General features: G+C 43.2%; 1 protein-coding gene across 2 annotated transcripts in view; it reads left to right on the top strand.

The window, feature by feature from the left end:
* Window positions 1-436: 436 nt before the first annotated feature.
* Window positions 437-18879, top strand: part of tle5 (TLE family member 5, transcriptional modulator) — a 60802-nt gene continuing 42359 nt past the window's right edge. For both annotated transcript variants that reach the window (XM_054788822.1, XM_054788821.1), the window contains exon 1: window positions 437-1141. In XM_054788822.1, the coding sequence (XP_054644797.1) occupies window positions 1115-1141 (27 nt within the window). In that variant the 5' untranslated portion in view covers window positions 437-1114. The remainder of the gene's footprint in view (window positions 1142-18879) is intronic.

Here is an 18879-nt window from a genome sequence, read left to right on the forward strand (position 1 = left end):
TATTATTCTCCAGTGTAGCTCCATCACCTGCTCACTTTTCTAGCTGCTTTATTTCCACCAATAGAAGACCCCCACTCCCTTTTTCACTTTTTAAGACATTTAAAATAAATTTTAAAAATGACATTTTACTGATCATACCTTCAAGTTAGCGTCACAACGCCTCTTCTTGTGTGTGGGTGACAAGAAGAAAAGAAAAGCTGTGATAATGTTCCTTTTTTATTTCATTAAATGTTATATTGAAATGTTTCAAATGTCATTTAAAAATGTATCGGAACTCAACTATAATCATTGTACGTGAGCCATCGACGCGGGCGGCATTAACTCATATGTCCACATGAGGGCGCCCGCTGCCCACAAATGGCCATGCTGCTCCTGCGGCTGCTGTAGATGTAGATCTATGTGACGTAGATACGAGCCTGTGCCTGTAATTCTATGTGGGGCGTGTACGTCCATGCGGCAGCCATCGAGTCTCCAGTGGAGAGAAGAAGACTTTCCGTTTCCGTCTTATTCCATCCGTAAAGACAAACCTTCCCGCTTCGGAGACATTTGATTCGATCTGGGAAGTTTTGCTCGCGTCGGCGGCGTCTTGGTTCTTGGTTCTTGCTGGGACGTCAAACAGGACTCAAACTACCAGCAGACAATTTCGACAAAATACAGCAACCTTTTTTGTGTTATTTCTCTTGCTCATTGGCAGTAAAAAAAAAAAAAAAAAAAAAAGGGAGCTGAAAGTAAAACTATCGAGTGAAACCAAAAGCAATAGCTAGCAGCTAGCAAGCTAGCGAAGCTTCCAAACACTAAACGATGAATCATTTTTGATTGACAGCTGGATGCTGTCGTCCTGCCCACGGACACGCGCACAAATAAGACGACGTTTGCCTCGTGTCGGTCCTCCGGCAGACTTTAGTCGTTTCTCGTCGTCGCATCGGCCGCTTTGTGTTTATTTAGAATTGTTACGTTCCGGGGGTTGTTGTGGGTGTCGAGCTGCCGTTAGCTAGTCGTCCTGCTAACGTTGGACAGCTCCACTTTAAAGCGAGCTGTGGACAAAGGACGGTTAAGGACGCCTGATAGAAACATTGACAGCTGGGGAAAGGACGGCAAGGACAAAGGGACTGACATGATGTTTCCACAATCAAGACACTCAGTAAGTGTTGCTTTCCTCCACTTACTGATTCTTCTTTGTCTTTCTTGTGTGTGTGTGTGTTTTGTCGTCATGCGATTCATTCAGCAAATAATATGCAAATGTGTTATTTTCTTGGACGTTACTGCCCCGTGTCAACCTGAAATCCACGTTGCCATGGTAACAGAAGCTCAGTACCCCCCCCTCCAGCCCTCGTTGAAAAACTCTATTACGGAAGCTTCTTAGCCTTTTTTCGTCCATGTCGTGTTGAGGACGAAGTTGACACAAACGTCCACCCGTGACCGCAGTGCAATTAGCGTGAAACAAAGGGGGCGCAGCGCACAACAACCACATTCTCAAGACTTTTCCGTCAATTTTAACACTTAAAAAGAAAAAATGCCCACTGGTAAACGGGCCTGTGTTAGGTCATGCATGCGATTATGCAATAAATGTTGGTATGGACCCAAGGATGATGTCCACAGCAACATACTCTGATAGCAGAAGAAAAGAAAACATCAAATATTCAATTGGAACTTCAGTGGATACTTTTTGGAGAGTCTGACACGTGTGACACCATCACACCCCATATTAACACCTAATATTGACACTTTATTCTCCTAATATTACAACCTTATTCTCTTGAATGTATGACTTTATTTTTGTAAATTTACTTTTTTTTTGTAACTTTATGACTTTTTTTTGTAATATTATGACTTTATTCTTTAAATGTCCAACTTTATTCTCGTAATATTACGACATTTTTCTTGTAAATGTACAACTTTATTTTTGTGATGTTACGATGCTATTTTTGTAAATTTACAACTTCATTTTCATAAATTCATGACTTTATTGTCATAGTATTACAACTTTATTCTCAAATACATTTTTCTATTGTAAGTGTACAACTTTTTTTGTAATATTACGACTTTATTCTTGTAAATGTACAACTTTATTCTTGTAAATGTACGACTTTATTCTCATAAATGTACAAATTTATTCTCGTAAATTTGTGACTTTAATCTCGGCAATGGAAGATTTTTTTTATCGTATGTATGTATGTATGTATTTTATCGTATGTATGTATGTATGTATGTATGTATGTATGTATGTATGTATTTTATCGTATGTACAACTTTTTTTCATAATATTCCGACTTTCTTCTCATGAGTGTACAACTTTATTGTCGTAATATTCCAACTAGTCTCTTAATATGAGTTTTTTTCTTGTAAATGAGACTTTATTCTCATAAATTCAACATTTTTTTTTGGTAAATTTACGACTCTAGTCTCGTATATTGTAGGAGTGAAACTGGATGTTAAGCCACTTTGTAGGCGGGGTGGGGATCATGAAGGCACGTAGTTCCCCAGGAAACACAAACATTGGTGATGTGAGGATCGATACTGAAATATGCATACTTCTGATACCAGCTCTTCATGCTCTAAAACGGATGCTGAAATGAAAACATGGACGCTTTGATGCGTCGACCATTTGAGGTTTGGAATGTTTGTCTGCTGAAAGAATGGTCAACGGAGCCGTGTGTGAATTGTGAGTCAAGTTTTCATTCTTACTGCAGCCCTTAATAGTTATTCATGAACTTCTTTTCTTCTTTTATCGGACACGAAATCCGTCGTGTCGCACTTCGCTAACAAACACACAACGCTGCGGAGCGACCACTGAAGAGCCTCCTGCAGCACCAGAAAATGCTAGAAAAACTGGCCTCTCGGCATAACCTAAAATGTCTCAGTGAGTGCTGCTGTTTTGGTCACCAACAGAGACAAAAATGTAAAACAGTGATGAAAAACGTCCTAAATATTTCCTCAATGTGTTGACCACGGTGGGCGTGGTGCCGTTCTGGGTGTTGGCCCTTGCCGCATCCATTTATCCCGTATGCTTGGGCCAACAGGTGTAAAAAACACACGCCACGCACATCTGCGAGTGTACTGGTGCTTGTTGTGCTGCTGGAATAGAAAAGTGGTGTTTGTTGGACCGGAGCTTCTCGTGCCTTTACTGTAGTGTTTTTGTGTCCTTGTTAAAACATGTTGCTGCAGATGAACCCAAGATTCATTTACAAGCTTGCAAGCTAGCGATGACACGGCAGGGCAGCACGAAGGACATTGATTGACAATGGTCTACAGCCAATCAGGACGCAGAGAACAACGGGCGGTGCAGACAGACGAGCGAGGGAAGAGAGAGACACTCAACTTGCCACAATGCAGTTCTTCTTAAAGGGCCAGGCTCGGCCTGTAACAGAGCTCATACACCGTGGTAAAAAAAAAAAAAACCCAAACAGAAGCACTACAAAAATTCCGTGAAAGGTGAACCACGATGAAGCAAGGGAACACTGTATTTACAATGTTCACATTTAGAAGTGAACTATGTGTGTGGATGCTTAAAAATGTCCCTACAATGCGTGACCTTCTGCACGCTACACTCCTCCACGCTCTCTCACTTCCTCCTTGCTGTCATGCAAAAGATCCATGCCAAGCTCTTACCAAATGATTTTATGGCTTAAAACGAACGGTCACCTCGTTTAGTGTGCAATTGCGTCATCACCTCTGTTTGCATCTCGTGCAAAAAAACGTAAAATGTGGTATTGGAATGAGTTCACTGGTTCCAGACCCGAGTACAGTAAATGAACTTCTGCGGTATATGATTTGGTAGTTTTGGTAGTTAGAGCATAGAAAACCTGTTCATAACTTCCTACCTAGGGTTTTTAACATCATTAGAGCCCTGTAGACATGAAATAACAGCCCTATAGTCACCTTTACACCCCTATTAGTTTTTGTTTACGTTTACGTTACGTTTACGTTTTGTTTACTCACATTATGGAAATGGCGCCTTTTTGGAGGTTTTTCAGAAGGTTTTATTGGCAGAACAGGTGTGTCCCATTACGTGCATTCTTAGCTGCCTCTTTTTACACTTTTTATCACACTTTTTTCATCACTTGTATCTCCATATGTTTGGACAAATAATAGACCGTAGTCTATTATTAGTCATCCGACAGCCATCATTTATCACTCATTCATTTGTGAAAAGCCATGATATCGCGAGAGAGTGATGATGGAAATATGATATTGTGAGGGATGAGTGTGTATGCAGTACGCTAGTATTGTTATATCATAGCTCACAGGGATGGTGTGTGTGTGTGTGTGTAGGTGTGTGTGTGTACATTGATAGTTGAAAGCATGGCACTCATAGATAAGAGTGTCATGATAAAGCAGCTCCGGGGTAGGTGGGGGGTTGGTATGACGACGATAATGGTGCTGTCATTTGAATGACAGATGATTTTTATTTAGCGTTGTACTCGATACAAAAAAGAAAATGCAGCACAGCGTCGGTAGTTTGGAATGATGGAGTAGAGAGAAGTCATTGTGTAGATAAGACAGCTCAAGGCTGACTGCTGTGTGTCCCACCTCGTCTTTGGCTACGTTCACACTGCAGGGCATGATGCCCACTTCGGATTTTTTGTTCTGATCCGTATTTTTTATGTGGTCATTCACGTTAAAAGGAAGTTGCTAATGTGAGCGCAAAGCATCCGGGAAGTGACGTCGCACGCATTACCGCGTGTTGACAGACTGCTGCGGTGTATCCTCTCTTGAGCTCATTCAAGATGTATTTATACGTTTTTACGAACCCCAACGCCCCATCCCAACAACTTATTTATATGGGGTTTTTTGCACGAGAGGCAAAAAGAGGTGATGACGCAACTCTCCACTAATGCATTTCACTTCAGAGCAATTTTAAGCCATAAAAAGGTGGATGAAATTGTGTGTAAAACCGCACGAGTGCGGTAGAATCCCCAGCAGAAAATACGCTACTAAAAGCGGAGGAGGCGGCAGCGGTGTTGAAGATTCCGCTCTAAATGAGGAGGGATGAGGAAGAGTACCACAAGCGGATCAGGCATTTTGATGATGCTTTTGGGTGCGTGGAGACACGGATCTGACCATTTCTGAGCCTGGTGACGTCATAATACGCAAATTAGATGAGTGACTTGACTCCCATCACAAACGTTTGCTCATGCTGATAGCTGCTCTCATTCACAGTACGCCTATCTGCAACCTTTTGAAATAGCAGTGGCAAAACTTCATACATGAAAAAGGGTTAAATGTTCATTCATTTGTCATTTCTTATGATTTTTGCATCATTTTCTGCATGTAACTACAATTATTGCCTATAAAATGTTTTCTGTGTGAACAAGTTTGGGTGTCTGGAAGGGATGAATTCGATTTACATTATTATTCGCTTCGGTTAGAGTCCGTTTTGGTTTGAGTCGGACTGTCTGGAAAGGATTCATGATGTTAACCGAGGCACCGGTGTATTTCTATGAATTATTATTTGTATGAAAAGACCAACAATGGGGAGATGGACAGTGTTTTGGAAGGGCGTGTGTTTGACCTTGGGGTTGCAGAATCAAGTGGATTTTTTTGCCCCCACGTGTGGGCTTGCACGTTTAAGATGGAAGCTAATCTTGGTTGCTTAGGACGTAATGTAATAGGTATTTATTTGCATGGATGTTTAGTAATCCACTGTGGCAGGTCATGGGCACACTTCATTGGATTAAGAGGTAAAAAGTCGCTTTTGGTGGTGGTCCCACGCCTGACCCACCAGATGGCATTTGGGATATTGTTTTTTTTTTTTTTACCTTGATTAATCCTCGTGCAGCTTCAACAAAGCTGCTTGTGGCATGAAAGCGGAGCGAAAAGTGCCAAAAGTGGGAGTAATATGGAGGAAACACCGTAGCCCCCCCACCCCCAAACCCCGCCAGACATGGCCACTGGTTGCACACACACACTCCTCCTCCTTCTTTATCGGGTGTTTCTTTCCAGATCTAATGTCGTGGTTGGGGGGGGTCATGGGCAGAGGGTGCACAGGCATTATTAAGACCACTTGAATTAACAGAGTAGCCCCCAGCCTTCTCTCTAAAACCTCCGGCTGCAGGGGAGGGGGTTCATAATCCTGGTGGTCCCCCGTCTCGCCCATTAAACAAACTCCCCCCTCCCTCCATTGTTCCACATGCACATATCTGTGTGTGTGCAGCAAAGCTGGTCATGTGTAATTTGCAGGTGGGTGGGGTGGGATGGGGGGGCAATGTGCTGTAATTATTGCTACATGGGAATAAAAACATTTCCCCTTGTTGCTGCACAACGAGGACACACACACACACACACACACACACATTCTTAGCAGCCTCAAGGGTCTTATCTTCTTTTTGTATGCTGAGGGAACAAATTGAATGGGGGGGGGTTGACACACGCAGGCCAGCAGATGTCTGTGTCATTAAGGTTAGGCCAGCTGATTAGCATGACAAACACAGCCACCCCCCCGCCGCCGCAGGAGGCCTTGCTTTGGAGTAGCCAAGTTGAGGACACGGGTCACAGGTGATGTTGATTTTGGTGAAGGGCCACAGTGGATGATTGTCCAAATGCTTTCAGCGGAGTGGGGCCTTGGGAAGGGGGGGGGTGGGTACATGTCTTTGTGGGCTCAATTAGAGCAAGGAAATCCACATGAACACACATAATACTCATCACTTTATACTAGCAGGGTGCTTTACTACACACACTATACACAAAAAACACGTGACCGGCATATGCTGATAAACGCCTTTCAAAGCCCATCAGAAAAAACGTCGGGAGTGCGGCGGCAAATCCTACATGCCGTGTCTCGTAGGCTTGCCAGCAAAATGACACGTCTCCAGGCCTGTCACCATGACTTGGCAGTTTGCTGGATGATAACTGTCCTGCAAATTTGTGGTGATAAACGATATTATTTTCAACATTATTTTGACATCATTTTTTTGTGAATTTAATGATAACATATGGCATAATAATTCAAGTACATCATATCAAAAACAATAAACTTTCATTTCTCAAGAGTATTTAACATTGTAATTGTAATGTCAAGACCTTTTAAATAACATAATAAACAACATAATAAAATTTGTCCCGTCACGGAACACTGGACCAGCTCTAGACCCTTGCAAGGGTACTGGAAGGTACTTGGGAGTTTGCCCAACCGGTCTACATGTGCTTTGTGGATCTGGGAAAGGCATTCGACAGTGTCCCTCGCGGTGTCCTGGAAGGGATTGGCGGCGCACTACTACGTACCATTGGGTCCTTGTAGAACCACAGCAGGAGCCTGGTTGGCATTGCCAGCAGTAAGTCCAGCCTGTTTCCGGTGAATGTTGGTCTCTGCTATTTGCAGGCGATATGGTCCTGACGACCTCATCAGGCTGCGACCTTCAGCATTTACTGGGACGGTTTGTATCGTAGTGTGAAGCTGAGACTCAGCACCTCCAAATCCGTGGCTATGGTTCTCAGTGGGAAAAGGGTGGATTGCACCCCCTGGGTTGGGAATGTAGTTGAATGTTGAATCTTGTTCACGAGTGAGGGAAGGTTGGAGCGTGAGGTTGACAGGCGGATCGGCGCAGTGTCTGCAGTAATGCGGTCGCCATTCTGGACCGTCATGGTGAAGAGAGAGCTGAGCATGTCTACTTTTGTTGTGAAATTAACTATTTTCTCTGATAATTTTGTCATGATTTCTTAGAATTAAAGAATGATGTCTGAAATTGGTTTCTAATGTGTTTTATTCAAATATTCTCAGTGTAAAAAAAAAATAACTGTCGTGTAATCATTAGTGAAACGTACATAACCTTCGTGTCCGACTGCCGATGAAAGTTTTGAAGAACATAATTCCATGGAAAAACAAACCCCATGATGATTACAATGGTATATATTCATAGAATAATTACTCAACTCTGCAACTAAAGAGATTGTTTGTGTATAAAAGAGTAAAATAAGATTTTTTGAACAAAAGTCTAACACACCTAAATTTCGTCTCAGGCCAGTAATGTACGTACACTGTAAGTGTACGTACACAGTAATGTACGTACACTCCGAGCTCACAGTGTACATTGCGTATTGCTAGTAAATATTGAATTAGAAAATAAAAAGTGCCTTCTTGGGCCAAACAAAACTTGTGTCCTTCCGCCGGTTATTCGCCAAATACGCGTTCAGCAGGGGAATGTTTCACCGTGTCCACCATTTTGTGTTAGCGTAATGTACGTTCAGTCACGACCTCGGCAGCATCAAGCAGCATCATTCAATTCGACGAGCAATCGGCGGTTTAACAACCATTGTCAAGTCTAAGGTACGATTTTTTCATTTTTAGATATATTGGAGAAGATCTTTATGTACTTTGAAATTATTTTTTTCATCGGGTGAGTCACACATTTTTCAAGCAGTGTAACTCATTTTGACAGCCGTTGTTTTTACCTCTCGTAGGTCGCCGTCCGTGTCGTGTGCACGAAGCGGCAAAAAAAACACGCGAAGTGGGCAAAATTATTCATCATTACTTACTTTTATCCGGCATATTATATGTCGTTGACATTTATTGGAACCAAATAAATTCTAGCGTGTTCGTTGATAAATTGCTCCGTATTTAACCCGGAAGCGATCGGCGTGTCCTTCATGGGAGGTCAAAGATGGCTTTATAATTTTAGGTCTTTAGCATGATAATTCAAGAACCAATCACTCCGTGCATTTCACTGAATCCTGGCTCATGTTGCCACAGTGCTGCAATGATTAGCTTGTATTGTGGAGTTGATAGGTCAAAGTTGATGTCATTACAGTCTTAAGAACGCTGATGGGATTTGTAGTATTTGTAGTGATACAACAATGGCATGCTAACGACTGAAGGTCCATTTTTCTTTGCCATATTTTCAGAGCTTTAACTCAAGACCTATATTTGTCACTTGTTTTTATTTACTTTATGATACTCTCTCAAATATAAGTTACTTTTCTAACAAAAGTCAAATCTATGCAGAGATAACAGCATAAAGTGGCCACCGAGTTATGTGCATTACATTTAAGAGTGAAGAGTGAACTTGGGAGGGTTGCTATGGGAAATGGAAGATGTCTCGAGCTTTGGTATGTTGGGTGTGTGTTTTGCAATGTTTGAAGTTTGTGTTTATAACATTACCAAGGTCTATCCAGCAGTTTGACATTTTTCCGAAAATGTAACACTTGGGTACCCTTGATCTGAGCCATGCACATAAACAAACAAACAAAAAAAACCCAATGAAAATAAAATGGACTCTCACTCTCTTTTAGCAAAAATTGCACTTCAATAAAAATCACAATTACAATATTTCAGATTTTGAATCAGTGTCACTTTTGTTGGTCTGAATATTGACCAAAAAAATGGAGAAATAACCTGGAAACACTCACTCATGCATTCACATTGTGTGTCAGTGCAGACGTCAGCTAATGTGCATATAAACTTCCTTCATTGTCCTCCGAACACTATTTGTTTAAGGAACATAAAGCCTTATGATGGTGACACCATCACAGGGGTCTCATAGCTCGCCAGATGATTTTTGTTTCAACTCTTAGTAGTTTTTTATTATAGGTGTTGAATGTTGTTGGTAAACAAAGTAGTCCATCCATCCATTTTCTTTGCCGCTTGTCCTCATTAGGGTCGCGGGTATGCTGGAGCCTATCCCAGCTGACTTTGGGCGAGAGGCGGGGTACACCCTGGACTGGTGTCCAGCCAATGGCAGGGCACATATAGACAAACACTCTCACATTCATACCTATGGACAATTTAGAGTCTCCAAAGAAGCTAACATGCATGTTTTTGGAATGTGGGAGGAAACCGGAGTACCCAGAAAACCCCCCCACACACGGGGAGAACATGCAAACTCCACACAGATGCCCAACGGAGATTCCAACCCAGGTCTTCCCCATCTCCTGACTGTGTGGCCAACGTGCTAACCACTTGGCCACCGTGCGGCCCCTAAATACGTAAAGTGGTGTACAATTGAATCAAAAGACAAAAAGTTGATAGCTCTAATAGTGATGAAAGTTGGACACCCCTGCAATCTGGATTCTATTTATTCTCTTTTAAGTTGAGCAGGGCACATTTCTAAATGAACTCATTCGTATTTATACGTTTTTATAAACCCAAACGCCCGATCCCAACAACGTATTTATCCGTCGTTTATGTTTTTTTGAGCGAGAGGCTAAAATAGGTGATGACCCAACTCTCCACTAATGCATTTCACTTGAGAGCAATTTTAAGCCATAAAAATGTCCACAAGGTGGCGAAAGCGCATTTGATAACAGCTGGGCAGAGATCATGTGATGGAAAAATCACACATGATAGCAAGGACTAATTGAGAAAGCAGAAGGTTACACATTGTAGGGACATTTTAACACAGGCACACACATGCTCACATCACGGTGTAAGAAGGAGAGGTTCCGCAGGTCCTTCATACCGACCGCTGTCAGGCTCTACAACACCTGCACCACTTGAACCATGTTGTAGTTACTATGTATTCTTTACTTTTTCTTTACTTTTTTTCTTTACTCTTATCTTGCTTGCTGCTGTAACAAGTGAATTTCCCTGCTGTGGGATTAAAAAGGTACTATACATATAGTTAAGATCCAAATGTGAAAATTGTAAATAGTTCATGGTGTTATTTTTTGTAAATAAATTTTTATTTTGATGGTTTTCTCACTTTTTTTAGTCGGGAACTGAAATTTTCCTGAAACTTACCTATGTTCGACTGGTGATTACTAAAGGAGTGAAAAAGGTAGAAGCAAACTTTTTTCTGAACACAATATTCTGTGTGCCTTGAAAGATCAAAAAGTTTAAGACCATAGCTACAAAAAAAAAAAGCTAAAATAGAAGTAAAATGTATACTGTAAAACAGGAGTGAATAATGAGTAGCTGTGCCATTCTTGTTAATGAGGTGAAAAATGGGTTTGGGCATGCTTGATGCCAGTGTTTCCACGGGTGGGAATGTTGCTCCACTGTCTGGAACTGATGTCCATTTTTGTAACTCCATCCCCAAATGTTCTCCATTGGATTTAGATGAGGGAGCATGCAGGATGGTCCAAAAGAGTGAGTTTATTCCTCTAGAAGAAGTCCTTTGTGAAGTGCAGAGTTGTCCTGTTGAAAAGCCAGTCATGACCACACAGTCATGAGGGATGACCCCTGCCACATCTTCACATGGCCCCCTGTCGTTTGACGCCCCCGCGCAACCTGAAGCTCCATTGTTCCATTGAAGGATCATGATGGTAGAAAACATCTCAGGTGGGATCTCCTTGTCATGCCAGTAACGTTGGAACCCATCAGGACCGTCAAGGGAGAATAAAACTTTCTTCCACCTTTCAATGTCCCATGTTTGGTGCTCTCCTGCAAATTCCAAACCTTGAAGGAGACCAGGCCTTTGAAGATCTTTTTTTGTTCTTGAAACTCTTGTCTGATGCTTATTGGACTGCACTCGGCACCAGTAACAGCCTTCCTTTGGGCCGAGGATGGTCCTGTGTCTTGACAGACAGCCAATGGGATTCTCTGGCTCATTTTTTTGGGACTATCACTTGACGCTTTTGTTCCACGAGCCTCAGGATGTTTTTCAGAAGGTTCAAATGACTGTCTTACTGCGTCCAACCTCGGCAGCAATGGCGCGCTGCGAGAGGGAGGCCTTGCTTATGCAGCTCAACAATACCACCGCCTTCAAAGACAGAAAACTTTGTTGCCTTTGCCATCAAGAGATCATGACAGTGTGAATACCTGACACTAAGTCACATTCAATACACATTTTTACCAACATTTTGCCTTTTCAAAGCTGTGGTCTTCAACTTTTGATGAACAGCCTATTTCACTTGAATGCTGCTTTTCTGTCGCACTCCCATTTCTTCTTCTTTTTTCATTTTCAAGCTCTACTTAGAACTTCCTAAAAGTCCAACAGTGCAAAATGTACATTCTTGACATTGTTCTACTGGTTGTAACGTTGTGATCAGGAGTGTATAATGTGGTGAGAGTTTCCTGTTAGTGGTGTGCACTGAATGTACCAACAAGATGTGCTGGTAGATGCTACAATTTGGTGTCTTATTTGGGTAGATTGGTAGAATGGCTTTTTGTTGTTGACATTGCTTTGTGCTGTTGTAAATGTCTGCTTTGTGCTTTGTTGGCGTGAGCAAGGTGTGTGCGTGTGCGCTGCATCAGTATTCAGCAGTGTTTCCCTGTGAGAAGTGCACTGGGGGCGAGGGGGAATGTAGGGTGGTGGTGGTGGTGGTGGTGGTGCGTAGAGTTAAGCCTTCCCCGGTGAAGAACGCTGTGCTGGGCAGGAACAAAGCTCTCGACAGGGGTTTGCTTGATTGGCCCAGCTGGCCTCAACCCCACCAGAGCGCCCCCACTAGACCGGCCAAAACAACAGCAGAACACACGGGAGAATTAGCTGCTCTGTTTGGCAGCCCAAGAAGGCTAAGAATGGTGACTGGGACAATGTGTTGCTTCACGCCCAACATCCCATTCACATACCATCATGATGCACAGCACAGGCGACAGCAACCTTTCTTTGTCCAGGATCCATCTGTCTATTGGTCAGTATCAGCATGAACCATACATACTTTAAGGACTTATTTTGTGGTGTCAAATGTTAGAAAAGGCTTGATGAAACCGATACCGCTAACTTTCTGCTTCTCAAGGCAGATATGGTACTGATAACTGATAACTTTGTTTATGTCTACTTTTTTTAAAGTGTAAAGTTTGTGCACACGTGGTGACGGACTGGAACAAATTAGGATTTAACCAACTGTACCTGTTGATTAGTTCTAATGAAATATGATGACATTACTACTATCACATCACTACTATCAGGAGAACCAGAGTATAGAGGGGGATTAGCCACCTGCTGTGGCCCAGCAAGGTGCACTGTATTCGGGCACATGTTCCGAGCAGGCGGGACACTATAGAGGTGTCTGGCAAACCTTTTGTACTTTTCAAACGCCGTGGCAGTGAATGTTGTTGTTCACAAGTGAGCTCAGGGGGAGTTACGACAGGCCGTTAACGTCACAGGCAGGAGGAAAAGGAAGCGCTTGATTTCTTGACTCATTGGAGCTTTTTTTTTTTTAAATGATTGGTTATTAGAGCTATTTTTAATGTAATTGGATTCATCGGTATGACGTCATAATTCCTTCATATCGGCCTGATAATTATTGGTCCGCTAATCAGGTAGGAATCATGTAGCGAGGGTCCAGGTGCTCAATGAAACGTTTCGACCCGACATTACTCACCACCGACAGAGGCTGGCTCTTTTCTGTTCTCACTAATGACTTTTTGCGGTCTTATGGGAATTTCTCACACTTTGCAAATGTTTCAGACAGCCGTGGTTGTTTGAAGGAGCCCTGGTCTTGCTGACATCCTCATGCTGTTTTTTTGTGTGTGCCACGAGGTCGGGCTTATTAAACCTCTCCGGTTCTGTGCCACCGCAGGGAACTCGTGCGTGACAAGTTTTGCACTCGGCTGCGATGTGCTTTTTTGGCTTTAATGAAAAACACTTTATAATACTGCTGTACATAATAATATCACTCCTACTCCTTGCCGTTGTTGTGATCATGTGGGTTCTATCTGGACACTGTTGGACGGAAGTGCTGGAGCGGATTCTGGAATGGACTCGTTGTAGATGCAATTCACATTTTAACGTGAAATAAAGGTCATACGAGGGATGAGCCATTCATGGTGATTCATGCAAACATCCAGTGATGGAAACAAGGAAATAAATTGTCAGCCTTGTTCACTGTAGTTTTTTCAAAAGCAGCGCGTTCGGTACTACGAGCAAAGTTCTCCAACTGACTTTATACCACCAGCCAAATTAGAAGCAAGCAGACGGAAAAAAACACCAGCAGTGACACGACGTGACACAAGCCGTTTTCAACTCTGTCTTGTCAAACATACCGCGTGCATAATGAAACAAGGCATGGCTCCTCTCTCCGGCTGTAGGGAGTCTGTCTAGGGAGGGGAGGTCGCTGTGTGTGACTGGCCAATCACAGCGCGTGAAGAATGAATACATAAGTCTGATTTTCCTTCATGACAATTACGGATAATGACAAGCTGTACTCATTTCATGCTTGTATGCTGCAAAAATGCAGTATCTGTGACGGGTACTCGTCTATAACGAGTATCCGGCTCATCACTACTTCATTCTTCCATGCAGGATTTTCCCGGGCTCATACATTCACAAATTCATGTCTGCATGCAAATCATTTGGAAAATGTTCAAAGTCGTGTTTAGTTGTCATTTGATATATTGCATGTTTTGAAAGCAGCTACATTGTAACATAAAATGTAGTTTAATCAATGATTGGTATTATTATCATATGCATCCATGCAGCTACAGTGTCTACTGGCCACTTGGCTGCAAACTTTGAGACTAATCTTACTTATCCCTTGCCTTTCCTCCTGCGTTTATGTTGTTGTGAGTAATAATCTTGGTTTTCACAAGCAAACATCAATCATCTGCACAACCATACGGGGTATAATCTTAATGCCACCACCCACCCCCCCCATCCACACGTCTGGCTTTAATCTCAGACATGGTCTCTAAACCCTCAGCCCCCGCCACCCACCCCCCTGTCTGCTTCACCATTTTCCCCCACTCTTGACAAATTGCCCATTTCCCTCGCCTAAGCAATCTCCACACTCTTTTTCTGTGTGTGTGTGTGTGTGTGTGTGTGTGTGTGTGTGTCAATGTTGCTATGAAATGCCTCGCCCCGCTACCTTGTCACAGCTATGTGTGTGTGTGTTTTGTGCATCTGTGTCTGCAGGGCAGTATGCCATAAGTGTCATGTTTGTGTGCCTTTTTACTGCACGCTTGGCTGGCCTTGCATGAGGGGGGGTGAGGTGGGGGTGGTGGGGGGTCCAAGGTAGTTCTGTGCCAAGTCTATGTTTGTAAGGGCAGCTCACTCCAAGTGATAAAAGTAGAATAATCCTCTTTAAAGCATCTTAACGAGGTCAAATCTGCCCGGGCTGCAAGTGGGAGGCGTGCGTGCGGGAAATTGGACTAAGCCTTGGCTTGGTTCGTGAGAGATAATAATCAAAATCAAATTCCTGGCCCAAACAGGATTAGGCTCTTTCTGCGCTCCAAAGCCCCTGTCCAGAGCAGCTGAAGACACAATCCTGAAGACACACAAACATACACATGCGCACACACATACACACATACACACACTTGAGGCATCTATCACAGTATGTATGTTTGTATGTTTAAGGTATTCTTAGTAGGGCTGCCACAAGATCTCAGAGATTAAAACATAGATTTTTCATTCAGAAAAAAATGTCTTGTGTGCACTGGGTCTGGGAAAACAATAAATAAATGAATTAATCACACAGTAACTGTAATTGAACTCAATCATTTGGCGGCCTCAATATATTGCCATGTGCATGGGTGTCTGTTTTCCTCCAAACAGGCAGGAAGAGAGTTCACTCTGTGCATTGCTTTCAGCACCTTGGCGTGTTTGCAATAGAACGGCATGAACGGAGTGAGCCCTTTTTTTCAGTCATATAGTCTCTATGTCACTGTGGGTGGAGGCGTGACCACTAGCATACACACAGAGTGTAACATAGTCGAAATTATATTAGTAGATTGCAATATATTGTCGTATATTTTTTATATTTTTCCATTGTACTTTTCTTCAACGTAATGTTAAAATCTCATCTCGTCTCGTTCTCGGAGGCCCAATCTCGTGTATCATCTCATCTCGTGTCTCGTGACACCCCTAATTCTTGGGCAAAGGATGGAATTTTTCTGTGACGGTTTATAAACTCAGATCAGATGTGGGAGATAGTCGCAGGGGGGCGTGGTCTACAAAAGCAAATATCCGCTAGGGTCTGTAGGCAACTCCCTGATGTTGTTTTTATTAACTCTACAGGATGTCAGGAGCTGCATTTGAAGCATCATGGTCATCATCCAGCAGCTTTATCTAAAATGAGCTACTCAGCTGTTGGAAAGTCCTGCACGTTACTCATCAATGCTACTAACTCATTCAATCCCAACCAGTTTTCGAAAAGCAACCCCTTCAGTTTTAGACGATTTGGGCTGATCTTTCAAGGCACACATTATATTGTGTTGTGTGGTTATATAAACATGGAACCTACCAAAAGAAACGTCAGACTCCTGTCTTTCATCAGGAGAAAAAGTTTGTTTCTACCTTTTTGTGTTATTTAGTCATCAGCAGTAGAACATAGGTAAGTTTCAGTGAAAATATCAGTTCCTGACTAACAACGGGAGAAAACCAGCGTTTTGTGAAGACACATTCAAGCATAAATACATTCAAACATAACTTTCACTTTGACACGAATATGTTTTGCTTTTGTGACAGCTCAAATATCTAAACAACTATACCACACCATAAACCACACAAAAAAGTGTAGTTTTTCATCAAAGTAACAATTTATTTACCAATGAAACACTATGAACTATTTACAGTATTCACATTTGGAACTGAACGATGTGTGTGCATTCGTTAAAATGTCCCTACAATGCGTAACCTTCTCCACACTCTCACGTCCTCCTTCCTGTCATTTTTCAGTCTATGATCCCTGCCAAGCTCTTACCAAATGCATTCCTGCCATCTTGTGGCCATTTTTATGGATTAAAATTGCTCTGATAGAGACATGCATTAGTGGGGAGTTGCGTCATCATCTCTTTTTGCCTCTCGTGCAAAAAAATTTAAAAGACGTATAAATACGTTGTTGGGATCTGCGTTCGGGTTTATAAAAACGTATCACTACGTCTTTGGTACAGAATGAGTTAATGCTGACTTAGTGCCATTACAACATTGGCTCTGTTGCTGCTGTGTTGTGCATTAGACTTGTTTATAAATCACCCCGTGTTGTATTGTATTGTATTGTATTGTACTTTATTAATCCCACAGCAGGGAAATTCACCTGTTACAGCAGCAAGCAAGATACGCAAGTAAAGAATACAAAGTGACATAGTGACTACAACATGGTTCAGGTGGTGCAGGTGTTGTATGCCTGCACAAAAAAAAATCCCAATTCACACTAATGGATTCTTACTAACATGCCATCTCATGTCTAAATGAGGATGATTGTTTTGTTTTACTTAACAAAATGCATCACAAACAAACGCTGCCATTTTTTTTCAAGGAGCAACGCGGCACTGTCCTTGACGGCGTCTCCCCGTCCCCCAGCGAGTCTCGCTGGCCAGGGTGAGTTGGCAATGTTGCCCTAGCTGGTGAGGCTCTTTGGTGATCAGCCAGTGGGAAGAAAGATGGCGTTACTTAATGTGCATAAACGTACAGTGGTACCTTGTTTTTCATCATTCATTCTTTCCAGAACCAAAACATATGAAAACCGAGGACATTTTTCCCATAGGAAATAATGTCAATCCAATCCATCCCTTGCAGACACCCAAAAGGATGAACAAAAAATACATTTAATTCAGAATCATTCTAGTTTTACATGCAGAAAACGATACTTGGGTGTACGAGAACCGAGGCGTGAACGTACTGTGGCATGAGCGAGCGTGCCATGTTTTTGACTTGATGGACTCTTTATAAAAGTATGATTTCTTTCAAACGTAAGCATATGGTCCCAGAGAATCTCTATCTCAATTCTAACCAAGAAGATTGTGAGCCACATTTGTTTTTTTTTGTTTTTGTGGTCAAACAGAGCTACTTTTTCCTTTCCACTTTCTCATACAGTTCACATAATTCTTCAAGTTCCAAAATGAAGACCAACAATTGCGTAGCGTACAGCTGTGGTCCCCAACCTTTTTGGACCCACGAACCGGCTTGTATTCCCCCAAATGTCATTATCGTACGTTATTTATTATGTACTCCTCCCTGAGCTATCACCTTATAGCTGTGGAGGATGATCCCGATTATCCTAGGAGCTAAGTTGTCAGGGGTTTTTATGCCCTTGGTAAGTCACCCATGACAAACAGGTCCTAGGTGAGGGACCAGACATAGAGTGGCTCAATAGACACCTATGATGAAACAAACAATTGAACCACTTTTTACCTTGCCCGGACGCGCATCACTGGGTCCCCCCTCTGGAGCCAGGCCTGGAGGAGGGGCACGATGGCGAGCGTCTGTGGCCGGGCCTACACCCATGGGGCCCAGCGGGGCACAGCCCAAAGAGACGACATGGGCATTGGAGGGGCTAAAGGGGTCGGGTGCAGAGTGAGCTGGGTGGCAACCGAAGGCGGGGACCTAGGCGGTCCGATCCTCGGCTACAGAAGCTAGCTCTTGGGATGTGGAATGTCACCTCTGTGGTAGGGAAGGAGCCTGAGCTGGTCAACAAGATTGAGAAGTTCCGGCTCGACTCTAGTCGGACTCACCACAACGCACACCATGGGCTCTGGAACCAGTCCTCTTGAGAGGGGCTGGACTTTATTCCACTCTGGCGTTGCCAGCAGTGAGAGGCAACGGGCAGTGGTGGCAATTCTTGTTGCGCCCTGGCTTGTTGGAGCTTAACCCGGTGAACGAGAGGGTAGTTTCACTCCGCCCTCGGGTGGGGGGACGGGTCCTGACTGTTTGTGCTTATGCGCCAAACAGCACTTCAGAATACCCACCCTTTTTGGAGTCTATAGAGGGAGTACTGGAGAGTGCTCCGTCAGGGGATTCCCTTGTGCTGCTGGGGGACTTCAACGGTCACATTGGCAGCGACAGTGAGACCTGGAGAGGCGTGATTGGGAGGAACGGCCCCCCTGATTTGAACCCGAGCGGTGCTTTGTTATTGGACTTCTGTGCTCATCACAGATTGTCGATAACGAACACTATGTTCAAGCATAAGGGTGTCCACATGTCCACTTGGCACCAGGACACCCTAGGCCGCATTTCGATGACTGGCTTTGTGGTCATATCATCGGACTTGCGACCATATGTTTTGGACACTGGGATGAAGAGAGGGGCGGAGCTGTCAACCGATCACCACCTTGTGGTAAGTTGGTTC

This window comes from Dunckerocampus dactyliophorus, chromosome 10 (assembly GCF_027744805.1).
Source record: "Dunckerocampus dactyliophorus isolate RoL2022-P2 chromosome 10, RoL_Ddac_1.1, whole genome shotgun sequence".
Lineage (NCBI taxonomy): Eukaryota > Metazoa > Chordata > Actinopteri > Syngnathiformes > Syngnathidae > Dunckerocampus > Dunckerocampus dactyliophorus.